This window comes from Mixophyes fleayi, chromosome 3 (genome assembly GCF_038048845.1).
Source record: "Mixophyes fleayi isolate aMixFle1 chromosome 3, aMixFle1.hap1, whole genome shotgun sequence".
In the NCBI taxonomy this organism is placed as follows: domain Eukaryota; kingdom Metazoa; phylum Chordata; class Amphibia; order Anura; family Limnodynastidae; genus Mixophyes; species Mixophyes fleayi.
In genome coordinates, this window is record NC_134404.1 from 72507575 (window position 1) to 72521009 (window position 13435).

At 39.4% G+C, this 13435-nt stretch overlaps 1 protein-coding gene across 1 annotated transcript in view; it reads left to right on the top strand.

Moving 5' to 3' along the window:
* Positions 1-10881, top strand: part of SAG (S-antigen visual arrestin) — a 29721-nt gene extending 18840 nt beyond the window's left edge. Inside the window, exons 12-15 of the mRNA XM_075201725.1 lie at positions 2096-2173; positions 2859-2882; positions 4409-5368; positions 9886-10881. Of these exons, the coding sequence (XP_075057826.1) occupies positions 2096-2173; positions 2859-2882; positions 4409-4472 (166 nt within the window). The 3' untranslated portion in view covers positions 4473-5368; positions 9886-10881. The remainder of the gene's footprint in view (positions 1-2095; positions 2174-2858; positions 2883-4408; positions 5369-9885) is intronic.
* Positions 10882-13435: the final 2554 nt, after the last annotated feature.

Consider the following 13435-nt stretch of genomic DNA (forward strand, 5'->3'; position numbering starts at 1 on the left):
TGTGTTCAGGAGATAACTGCATCAGTCTTATAGTGGTTATTTATCAGCCATATTTTCCAACATGCCTGATAATGATCCTATTGATTTTGATTGGATCATTATTGGGCATTGTGGACATGGGGAGTCACACACTGCAATATGAGGGCAATTGTCCAATATTGCAGTGTGTGTAGCCAGCATAACTATTATACACGCTTTAATATTTTTACTACAAGTCTCCAATTTATTATTCAATATATTTTCTGTAACATACTTTGTAGACAACAGTCAATAAAAGTGCATTGTAAAGCTGATTCAGAGATGAAATATGAGACCAGGGGGAAATTGCACTAAGCATCGGTTTCTGCAAGTTGCCAGATATCGGCGACTTTGCAGGGGAAAATTAAAACGATAATGGCTTTTAAGGCAAAACTTGCCCTGAAAGCGATTGCCGTGTTAAATTTCCTCTTTACCCCCCAGGGAATAAATGTATGAAGCTGAGAATTTCCGGTGGGTTTGAAAAGTGGAGATGTTGCCTATAGCAACCACTCAGCTTATATAGCCACCTATCGGATTTTAAATATAATTTTGAAAATTGAAATCATTCACATGAGTGCCTGACCCTTTTTTGTCAGAAGCCAGTTACATACCAGTATGTTTTTGGATAAATAAATAACAGGTTCTGGGCGCTAATCAGTATGAAATATATGGCAGGATGGATGAGTGAAGTAAAGTAAAATATTGTAGGTATTTATTGTAACATGGTTTACATGAAACACGTTCCGGCCGGAAAATAGTGTGCGTGCCGGAATGTGTTTCATGTAAACCATGTTACAATAAATACCTACAATATTTTACCTTACTTCACTCATCCATCCTGCCATATATTTCATACTGATTAGCGCCCAGAACCTGTTATTTATTTATCCAAACCCAGTTTCCTCTTGGGAGGGTAGGGATTCCCTCCTGTACACCTTCAGGTTCGTTTTTTGGCTGCTCCACACATTTAGAGGTAGCGCAACCCACCCTTTCTGTCCATACCAGTATGTTTTTGACTGTGGGAAGAAACTGTGTCACCTGGAGGAGACCCACAGAAACACAGGGAGAACATACAAACTCCACACGGATAAGGTCCAGCACTCAAGCAGCAGTGCTAACCACTGTGCCACCTGGAATTGTTTTTAATACATAATGCAAAACTAAAGCAAGGCTTTTATTAATACTTGTCTCTTACATGGAATGAGAAGAAAATAAAATAGTTTGATATGTTGTAGAGGAGAGTGGACCTTGCCTTCTCTGGCATGTCAGAACAGCTTTTGTTATAATACAAATAATTCAGAAGTTGCTGACATATTTAAATGAAAGCCTCTCCCAAATACTAACTCTCGATGAGGTACAAAGTACAGTCAGGTTTTCATGTAGCTTATCGATTTGGAGGATTAAAAGGCAGTTTTGTCCCAAATATTTAATTATCACATATTATCACAAAAAATATAAGACCAAAGCATTTTTAATTTTTTTTTATGGTGTTGATATATACAGCACAGTACCATCATCATGTCAGCTCTTAGCAAGGATTAATACTCTACAAGGAAAACCCAGTTGAGTCTTTAACCAAGGATTCACATTTGAATATTCACATTTCTCTTTGAGAAAGCTGAAATGTTCTGCCCCAAATGACTCTAACTCTAACTAATATTTATAGCAGGCTCTTTGAGGGGCTCTTTATCTTTCTTGGAAGTACTGTGAAATTCATGGGGGGGTTATTGATAACAGGTTTGGAAACAGGTAAGTAATAGTAGGAAAGGGCTGTTCCCTTAAAGTCCTCAGGGGGATGCCTACATTAGATAGAAGGATGGTCCCCTGGTAATAAGGGTTCTAGCATCTTATTGCACCTTTACCCAAAATGAAATGTTTGGCTGGGGTGGAGTCAGTAGTAGCTTGATACAGATCAGAGACAATGCTTCCATTCCTTTCCCTTAAATGGATACAACTTATAACAATACTGTATTATTTCCCATCAACTAAACTGCAACTCTAACAGTAGAATATCACTATTAATTATAACAAATAGACAGTACCAATGTATTATGTATTAAAGTATTTCTGTTTGCAGCCTGAAGGAAGGTATTGATCGCACTGTCATGGGAATCCTGGTGGATTACAAGATCAAAGTGACACTCACTGTCTCTGGGTAAATAACAATTGTTGGGTCTATATGCCCTGTGATATTATGTAAAGTTCCTGCATGTGAATTACATTTTTTTTTTAAAACCACTTTGAATAATTTTTCTCAACTGATGTGCTTGAAAGACCAGATTAAACTTTAAACCTTCATCATTTTCATGATTTATCTTGAGTAGTCTCAGAGCTCATTTGGGAAATTCACTAAAGTGCGGTTTTACCAAACCACATTATTTGTGGTGCTTTGATGTTCAGTTTGTAAACCGTGCGACTTACTAAAGACTAAACCCCACATCAAAGCAAACTATTCAAAACCATGGTAGGTGTACACACTGTACCATGTACCAAGCAGGGGTTTGCCAAATCACATGGCAAAAAAACTAGCTATGTTCTCTATCAGAAATGACAAATAAATAAATATTTAAATAAAGAAAAAAATGTCAGTTCCCTTCCATTCTGAAGAGCCCAGTCTGCTCAGCATTGGTTCCCCACATCTAGAGAGTACAACCCCAATGCTGAGTAGCACTTGGCCTCCTGGTACCCCTGATTGAAAATATAGTGCACGCTCTTGTGGCACTACTAGTGCCAGCATTCACTAGAGAACAATAAGTTCCACTTCCCAGCATTATTCCTGTTGAACAACAATTACATTACTTCTTGCATTTCTCATATAATTAATTTTCTTTCCTTTACAGCTTGTTGGGAGACATGACTTCCAGGTAAAATATTGCAGCATATACCACATATATATCTAACACCATTTTCATCATGTAAGGCGTTTGCCAAATGAGTATAGTTAGGGGCCCATTTATTAATTAACGTGGCTTTGCCCCATTAATTATCATCTATCATTGTAATGCTCTCCCCATACGATGCAGTGGGTAATGCCATCTTCGGATGGTGTCAGCCATTGCAGACAAGTTCCAAAAAATTAAGCTTTTCAGAACCTGATAAAATTAACTAGACTGCAGTCCCCATTAATTATTATGGGGTTTGCGGTTAATGTGGTAATTTTCCTAATGCAGGAGATATGGAAGATATCTCCTGCGTTAGGCTTTTCTTAAATCACAATGTTATCTAAAAATGCCTAAACCATGCAGAAAAAGCAGCTTCCGTCTGATTTAGGGATTCATAAATGGGCCCCTTAGAAACAAAACCCCAAATAGCAACATATTGGTTGGGGTCCCTTTTGCTGAAGTTTGCATTTGTCCTTTTAAAATTTATTTTAAAAGAAGCTTTCACAAATGAGACTTAAGGCGGCCACATATGCTGCAATAATGAAGGCGATGTGGGTGGCACTAAAATGAGATTGGATAATTAACAGGCATATTGACAGGCCCTAATATAAGCTGGAATAGGATAATTCTGACCAATTCTGAGCAGTTTTTTATTTTAATTACCCTGTGTAAGCATGTATTGTGTGAGCATAGTGATAGAGGATGAGCATGGAATCATTGTGGTGTAGCATGATATAGCTTCATGACATATCTCGATGACATAAAGTATATTCATGACATATCAGAAATAGAATATCAGAAAGACTATGTAGCCTTTCTATGTAGGTTTAAAGCCAGAACAAAGAGATAAAATAAACTAGTAAAATAAACTAGCAAATCATGTTTGTGGTTAGGGTGCATTTAAATCTCCTTTCTGAACACATAAAATGCATGTCATGTAGGCCTTTTCCTTGTAAATTGTTACAACGCTTCAAACTCAGTATTGTGTGATGAATAGAAGATGATAGATGTGGTTTAATGAGGAGATCTTTCAAAGCTTTATTTATTCCATCTATGAAAAAATGGATCTGACTATCCCCTAGCCAACTAATGTAAATGTAATTACACAGATTTAGACATAACCAGGGCCATGTTGACATTGGGCATTCCCAAAGGTTGTGTGTTGTCAAAATGACAATCAGTAAAAACAATGGGTAATAATTACAAAAGGACAAAGCTATCAATACAGTTTGGGGCAAATTGAGCAGACTTAAATATAGATGGGAGATATTATCAAGTTAATTAAAAGTACTAGCTTGGAACTGATGTTACATTAGGGATATTCCTGGTTATGGAAGCCACCTTGGCAATTAGTAAAACGCTTGTAACACCTCTGAGTTTTGACCCAATGAAAGATAGCATCACAAGGCATCAATAGCAACAGACTACAACACTAAGCTGGGAACGGAGGTATTCTGTGTCACAATCTGAGATAGGTTCTCATTCTGTGTTATCTCTTCTACATACAGTGAGGTGTCTACAGAGCTCCCTTTCATTCTCATGCATCCTAAACCAGACAGTGGAGGTAAGTGATGTTTTTAACATTTCTGGTGAGAGCCATGATACATTATCTATATTCTTATGTTGTAATGTTTCTTCACGGATGTCACCAGAAAATGTCACTGAGAAATTCTGTTTGACACAGCTGTATATAAAGATTGGGGGGTCTAGGGACAGAGAAATGTAAACATTATACCCTTATCTTTATTCTTGAACTGTACGGGTGCAGTGTTCTGTTATTGAATACACAATGCCTGAAATAATACAACTGAAAGCAGAATTATTGATGTTGGGTTAATCATGTTGATAAGTTAAGGTTTTAAACAGTGGTTTAATTTATTGTAGTTAAGAAATATTGGCAATATAATTAAACAAGTGACACATCAACAATTAAAGGATAGTTACACCCAAAAGTTTTTAAGACTGTCCCAAAGTCAACATAAAAGTTTGACGAGCTTCATATATGGAGGACTCTCGGCCTGATTCATTAAGGAAAGGAAAGGAAAAAAAAGGAGTAACTTTGCACAGTGGCATGTTGGATGGGAGGGGGAGGTAAATTTAAAATGTGGAGAAAGATTTATAGTTGGGGTAAAGCATGTCCTAGATCAACTTTAAATTTCAGTGTACAAATAAGCTATCAGACAGTATTTAAGTTATGTGCAAAATAAAAAAACAAATTTGCACCCCTTGCATTGTAAAATGGTTTTGTCCACTTTCTCATTTTATTGCCTTACTTTCCTTAATGGGTCTGGCCCACTGTGTTTTAGGCCAGTCCTCAGTGCACTGCTGTTCACGACACACTTACAACCTACTGTAAGGGGAGAAATGCTGACAAATACGAAATATGTTGAAGCAATTGCAGATCACAGACATATAATAGTTTTTTTTCATCCTTTTATGCTATTCTGTGCCATGGCAGCTAAAGAAAGGTAAGATTAAAATAAAGTTTACGCAGACTGAAGAAATTATTGTGACAGGCTATAGTTTGAGAAGTAGTCTATTTGCAGTTGTAGCAGTGGTGGATTAAGGCCTTAAACTCTGTGTAGTAGTCAAAACATGAGCCCCATACTGTATAATAAAGAACATGAACAAATAATGATAATTGCATATTTGGATTCACATATTCTGTTAGAAAGCATATACAACAATAGTATTATAGTAAATTATTATAGAATTCCTGTAATGCTGTTATAACTGTGTGTGGGGACACTGCTGAGCATAATGTGTGGCAAGCACTGATAAATGGAAATAAAACCATGTCTGGAATGAGTTGAGTCCCCAAACACTTGGCTGAGGCTTCGGGAAATGCTTGGAGACTCCAGTTACTTAGCCTTCATCGCTTAACCCCGCTGGTCAGTGACATCTTTAGTTTAATGGTTCAAAATTTGAATTGTATACTTTGTATCTTTTTTAGTGCATTATTAAAAAAAAGTGTTGTATGTGATGACTCCAGGACGTTAGGGTAGGCAACCAGAGCACACACAGACAAAGAGAGGTAGGAAGGATACAACTGTATCTGTATTACAGATGAGCCAGAGCAACAATTTGTTTTAGATCACTCTGCTCCTTCAATAACACCCTCCTGTCCAACAGTTGTAGTGGTCCTCTTCTTGCTTGATTTTAATGAATTGGTAGGGATCTGAACCCCAATTCTCTGTCGACTTGGTAGGGATTTGAACCCCAGACTCCCTGTTCCAGCAGGCTCACCAGGTGAACAGAAACAAAAGCAACTCCGGATTGAGCAGAGGTTCATGGCAGTCAGGCAGGTAGAGAGGATGCATACCTCAGAGATGCCTAGATCAAAGGACTTGAGGCAGGAATCATAAGATAGCTGGTGAGAGAAAGGACTCTACACCAAGCTAAAGAAATCCTAGAACCCTCAAAGTCTCTCCTGCAGGGAAAGCTTGCCCCACAGAGTTTTTCACAGGACTGTCAGTGCAACAAAATAAATCATACATAGAAACAAGGACATACTCATGGTAGCTTCTAGAGGGAGAGTGCAATTCTGACATAATAGGAGCTAGAGCAGTGGTCAGGGAACAGGGGTAAATTACCCCAAATGGGGTAAAAAATGAAATTCCTGGGGTAGTGCTGCAGATTCACATGCCGTCAGTTGGATTGTAAATCCCTTTAAATGTGAAATTGTTGTTGTACCAGAAGAGCCTCAAGGGTTGGCAGAGACTTCTTAAGCTTCGATGCAATAATGAAGCACATATTGCATTTGAAAACAAAGCAGATCTGTCATATTTTTGGATGTCAACAGCTGCAAATGCATTCAAAATTGCACATGAGGAGGCAGTCAAAAAGTTGCTGCCTTTTGCAACAACCTACCTTTGCGAACTAGGATTTTCCACTCTAACGAACATAAAAACAAAGCAGAGAAATCGATTAGACGCTGAAGACTGTATCCAAATTGCTCAGACATCAAAATGCCCCAATATTGATGCTCGCGTATCAAAAATGTAGCAACATCATTTCTCCAAAACTTGAAGTTGAAGCTTTCAAAGAAATTTTGAATAGATTCAATAAAATGTTGAATTCCAATAATTAATATATGATTTCCTTCCTTTAAAATCAAGGGGGTAACGTTGGGGTATCTAAATATATTTGGGGGTAAAAAAGTTCCCTGACCCCTGAGCTAGAGGGATGGGATGACTGCTGATTGTGCCCAGAGGGCTTATTATAAGGTGGGGTTAGGATAAGCTATAGAGAAGAGGTGTGTTCTGATAGAGCACTTGAAAGATTGAGGGTTGGGAGAGAGTTTGGTCAGACGAGGTAGGGAGCAGGCGCGGGCTGGGAGAGGGATGGCTGGGGGGCACACAGGCGGCCGCATCATATGACAGGGGATGCGGCCCCCTGTGCGCTGACACGGCCGCATCTGATGTCATCAGATGCGGCTGCGCGGGGGGGGGGGGGACTATGTTTTTTGCATCCGGGGCGGCCGGCCTATCCCCCGGCCCTAATAGCCGTCTGACCCAGCGGCCCGGGGGGCCGTTGCCCCCCTGCCCCCTGGGCCAGCCCCTGTAAGGGAGTACCATAAGAGGAAAGCAGCACGGGAGAAGTCTTGGAGGTGGGAGTGAGAAGTAGTTATAAGAGAGAGGAGGTGAGGTGCAGGTCAGATGCTGATCTAAGAGGATGAGAGGGAGAGTATCTTGAGATGAGGCAAGAGAGGTATGTGGTGAAGTATTAGTGAGGACTTTGAAGGTGTGGGTGCGTAGCCTGAATTGGATTCTGATGTTATGAGGAGCCAGTGTAGAGATGTGCAGATGTAGAAAGGCAAGAGAGGAAGATCAGTCCCATTTTGGCATTTAGGAATGATTGGAGCCATGACAGACTGGTAAGGGGAATGCCAGATAGGAGGAGGTTGCATTCATCAAGGTACAAGATCATAAGGAAATGGATAATAGTTTTGGTAACATCCTAAGTGAGAAAGGAGATGAGAAGACAGAACAAGGGACTGGGTTGTGTGAAACTCAGGGAGGAGTCAAAGATAGTACCAAGACAGTGGGCATGGGGTTCTTGGAGAGTTTGATATTTTCATAGGTGGGGATATTAGAGGGGGGGGATAGTAAATTGGGAGGAGGGAAGACGATGATCTTAGTTTGGGCATGTTGCATTTTAAGTAATGTTGGGATATCCAAATGAGGTTGGCAGAGAGGCAGTTGGACACACAGAATAAAAGAAAAGGAGGGAAGTCAGATTTGGGTGTCATAGGTAAGAGGTGAACCAGGAGTGCACTGTACCGAAAAGGCCAGGAGAGTGGAGGGTGGGAAAGAGAAGAGGGTGGTTGACTGTATCAAAAGTGGAAAAGGGGTCAAGGTAAATAACCATGGAAAAAGTAACCATTTAATTTTGTTGTGAGTAGTTCAATGGTGACTTTGGTAAGAGCAGTCTTGGTGGAGTATAGAGGGAAGAAGCCTGATTGCATATGGTCAAAGAGAAAGAGAGAGGAGATAAAGTGGGTTAGGTGGTTGTACACAAGCCTCTGAAGTAGTTTGGAAGCAAATGAGAGAAATAGGATATTAAATGGAGAGAGAAATATGGTCAAGAGATGGTATCATGAGGATAGGAGAGTATCATATGTTTGAATTTGCTATGTAATATGACAGTGGAGAGGGATGGGTTTCAAAGGTGAACTAGGTGTGTGTAAGTATTGTGCAAAGGGAAATGATGGGTTTGGGGGTTATGGGCCCAAGAGGAGAGGTTGAGGCGAAAGAGGAAGAAAGGAGTGCAAAGTCCTCATCCTCAGTAACTGGAGAGAAAATGTGAAACTGAGGGTGGATAGGAGAGTGGAGGAGAAGGTTGGAGTGCAGTGTTGTTGAATGGTGAGGGGAGATTTCTTGATGAATAGTGTAAATTTTACCTCCAACTACTTTAGAACCATCCCTTTACTCTATAGCAAAATGTGCAGTTTTCTTCCTAAAATACTGCTCAGTTTAGTATCATCTATAGCTTAAATTAATAATAGGACGTGAAGCTTTTTGTTTACTTTGGACAAAGTACATCTAGAAATGCACTTATCTGCCAAAATACATCTCATCGGGAGTCTTCATTAACTCAGAGGTGAACAATTAAAGTGTTTTTGCAAAGTGGAAATAACTGTGCACCCTTCTTCAGATCAGTGAACATCCCTACAATATGTACCCTTTCCACCCCATTATCTAAATGTAATAATCTTGCCCTGTCGGTACAAACTTCTGCTGCTCTGCAAATGCTGGAGCACTGTGCTCCTCAAATCCATACACTTTTGAGGAAAGTTAGGCAAAGCAGTCCAAAATAAGTCACATGACATACCCGAGGAGGATTTTATATTGTACTCCATAAATTATCTCCAATGTGTGTAGACAATGTGTACTCTCCTCTCTCCCAGGCCACCAAGCTTCATTACAATAGGACTCTGGAACCCTGAATTTCATTTATGCATGCTAGCTCTTACATTGACATTATATGTGCATGACATTTTGCAGAAGGGACTTCCTGGAAAGGTTCAGACTGTAGCCTTGGTCACTATTGCCATTATTTTTGCTTTACCTTTGATATCCTCCTCCAGGCAAATGTCTTCTTATAAGTGTTCGAACAAATCTTATACAAATAAGAAAATATCATGCTCGACCAATGACACCTGGACTGTAAGGATCTGGAAATTTATTTATGACTTCCTTGTTACAGAGGACATGATTATTCAGTGTAGCTCACTACATTTGCCAGAAAGCGTTTGTGTACTAAAATGTGTAGTGAAATAAACAATTCCCATAGATTGTAAGCTTGCGAGCAGGGCCTTCTCACCTCTTTGTCTGTTTTACCCAGTTTGTTTATTAGTTTATTACGTTTGTCCCCAATTGTAAAGCGCTACGGAATATGTTGGCGCTATATAAATAACTGATGATGATGATGATGAATTAAGTGAATGTTAACAGCCTCTTCTCTCATCTCCTTTGTTACACAGTGAACAGGATGAGGATATGGTGTTTGAAGAATTTGCACGTGACCAGCTTAAAGATGAATTGCAACTGGAAGACAAGGAGGAAGAGGAGGAAGACGAAAAATGAAAAATAGTTTCATTAAAATTGTTCCAAGATAATACTTTGCACAACGCAATCCCACTTTGGGTGTTATAATAATAATGGGGAACATTGATGGATAATAAATAGATGCACTTCAAATAATATCTTCATGAAATCTAAATTACAAAAGATGTATGAACTCTATTTCATATAAGTGTGTTTGACTCCATAAACTCCTTGCATCAGTTTGACAGGCCTCTCATATCACTATTCTGTGCATTTTGGCTTCCTGCTTGCCTCCATTTCCATCCTCACCTACCCCTCCCATGCAAACCTATCCCCACTAAGATAGTCACACCAGTGGACAGACCACTGTCTCCCACAAGATAAGCACATGTCTCAATATACATCCTGTCTTGCTGTGAGCATTCTAATTATCTGATTGGCTATAGGATGTTCTGGCTCAGCCCACTTTAAAACTGTGAACATCCAGGTGAGCAGGAGATTAATACTGATAAGCGCAAGGTGCTTAGACCTTAGTCAAACACATCTTATAACTTCTCAAAGTTGACTGGATTCCACATATTATTTTAACTGCTCCTTTTTCTAAACTATGATTATTCTCACGTTATAGTGTACTACCTAATGTGATTTTCTATTTGTGGGAGAAACCTGAAAATGTAATACTGGGTGGAGTCCTATGTCTGTTTGCATTTACCCAGATAATATTTTGAATCCTTATGATGCAATTTCAGAGTGCATTTTCATTTTTGCGAGTTAGTTTGAAGAGGAAAAAATTGCTCTAAACACATATTGAAGTTATACACACATCAATGAGAACCCCATATGCATAGAAACATTGATTGTAGAATTTATGAGATATGAAAACTTGTGTGATACTGTAAATTGCAAACAAAAATAATAAACAGTTAACGTTTCACAGTCAAAAATATCCTTCTATAATGAAACTGTGTTTAATAAGTTGAAGAAACATGGACAGAAAATAACTTATTTGTCATTCAGAATTATAGACCAAATTAAATTAAGGGAAAAATTCTATGTTGACAAAATTAAGATCTGTGTTTCAATCACAGATAATAAAATCTGAAATCAAAATGATTCAAAGCAAACGAGAGCAACTCTCCATACACAAGTAAACATACACTTTTATTTTATTATATTTTTTTTATATATTAAGCATACTCCATTTCTCAACTTCAGCACATTAAAAGAGGTTGCGGAAACCTGGAGAATGTTATATCAGCAGCACACACCGCCATCTCCGAACTGAAATAAAGGAGGAATAACAGTGGCCGTTATATGCATCAGTAGGGTAAATACAGAGAATAAAACAATAGCACAATCACTAGGCACACAGATGTATGCCACCCACACTTTGGTGCCTATTTAATAATCATTTTTTTCATACAAATCTCCTAGCCACATTATTAACTGTAGTTAACATTTATTAATAGAGCATCAGATATCTGCTGCATTGCTTTTTTTAATCGAAGTCCATAGCAGTCCCCATACATGTCTATGGGGACTGCTATGTAACAAGTAATGAAAAGGCATTTACACATACAAGTACATCAGCTTGGGCTGGCGTACATTACTGTATGTGTACTTCTTCTGCTCTGCTCCTAGTGGGAGAGCATTGTGGCAGAGGAGTCTTCGGATCATTCACCGCATCTTACTGCTCTCCTCTCCAGTCACTATCCCAAAGCCTTTGTGACTGCTGTTCCTGTTGAAGTTTTTTAATAAATTCTTATCTTTGCGATAAGGATTGAAAGGGATCGTGTTAAAAATGCAGTACTTCTTAAAGAAGCCCCTTAACCTGAAATGGTCACACCTAACCACAATACCAAAATGTATCAAAAAAGCTTCAGGTGAGTCTGGCACTTCCAGATAACCAAACTAAGAAAAATCAAGTTTGTACTCAAAGATAAAACAATTCTCTAGCTTCCTATTATTTTAGATCCTTTGGATTGAACTATCAGTTGTAAGTGACAATTATATATCTAATATATATAAGCCTAGTGGCGTGTGTTAGTCTGTGTGTGTGTGTGAAAAAAAAAACAAGCTGCAGCGCCACCTGCTGGGCGGAGTTATACACTGACCTACTAAATTCTTAGTGTGTGTGGGGGAAAAAACTCAGAAAGGGCTGAAATTTGGTATACTAAGATGTTTTTAATTTGTTAATTGTTAAAAGTGTTTATAAAGATTTAAAAAAATATATATATATATTTCTTGAAGGAGAAGTGACAGTTGGGAGTGGTTGGTGGTTGCCGGGGGTGACAGTTGGGAGTGGTTGGTGGTTGCCGGAGGTGACAGTTGGGAGTGGTTGGTGGTTGCCGGGGTGACAGTTGGGAGTGGTTGGTGTTTGCCGGGGGTGACAGTTGGGAGTGGTTGGTGGTTGCCGGGGGTGACAGAGCGAGAGGAGTGTGATACTCAGGACCGCTGAGAGAGATCCCTGTGTCTGGATAGACATCTGGATAGATGTGGCGATAAAGACCTATATATTTCTTAAAGGAGAAGTGACAGTTGGGAATGGTTGGTGGTTGCCGGGGGTGACAGTGGGGAGTTTTTAACACCTTAAGTAGCTTGATGAAGGATGTGGCGATGAAGATAAAGGATGAGGTGATGGAGAAAAATGATGAGGTGGTGACATGTGGACAAAACCACGTTAAAAAAGGGCGCTTGCGTCGGGAAGTAACGCTCTTCCCCTGAGGAGGCCTGGGCTATGGCCCAAATGCATGACAAGAACCTTTTTAACACCTTAAGTAGCTTGATTTGATTAGAATGCATGAGTATCATGCACGGGTTAACTTGTGTATGTATATATATATATATATATATATATATGTCCAATATTGTTCAGATTAAACAGCTTTCTTTCGAAAGATATCCAGTTCTTTTCATGATATCCTCCTTCACATTTTCTACACACAAAATGGATTTATGTCTCCAATGTTTTCAGGAAACACACTGAGATGTTGTAGCATACTTGCCAACTCTCCCGGAATGTCCGGGAGACGTACGAAATTCGGGTCGGTCTCACAGACTCCCGGGTGAGCAGATAAGTCTCCTGCATCCTGCAACTGCCTAGCCTAAATGACGCAATTTGCATCATTTTTGCCCACCCTCCCGCGACAAAAGAGCATTTTCGACGCGCCCTCTAGTCACGCCCCTCTCCTGAACTACACTTGTCAAAAGTAGGCAAGTATGTGTTGTAGTGGTCTATGCATCAAGCTTATTTGACAGATAAAAGATGCGGTAACGATTGTTTCTGCATCTTTTAAGTATGGTTGCTATATATTACATGCCTAACGGAGGAGATATGGAAGAAATCTCCTCCGTTTAGGCAAATACCGTGCAGCATCGCATTCCCCATAGATTAATATGGGGACTGCGATGTTCTGCAATGCATGAAGCTTTGATAAGCTTTGCATTGTGCAGACAGGTAACGACATCCCAGGATGGTGTTATTAT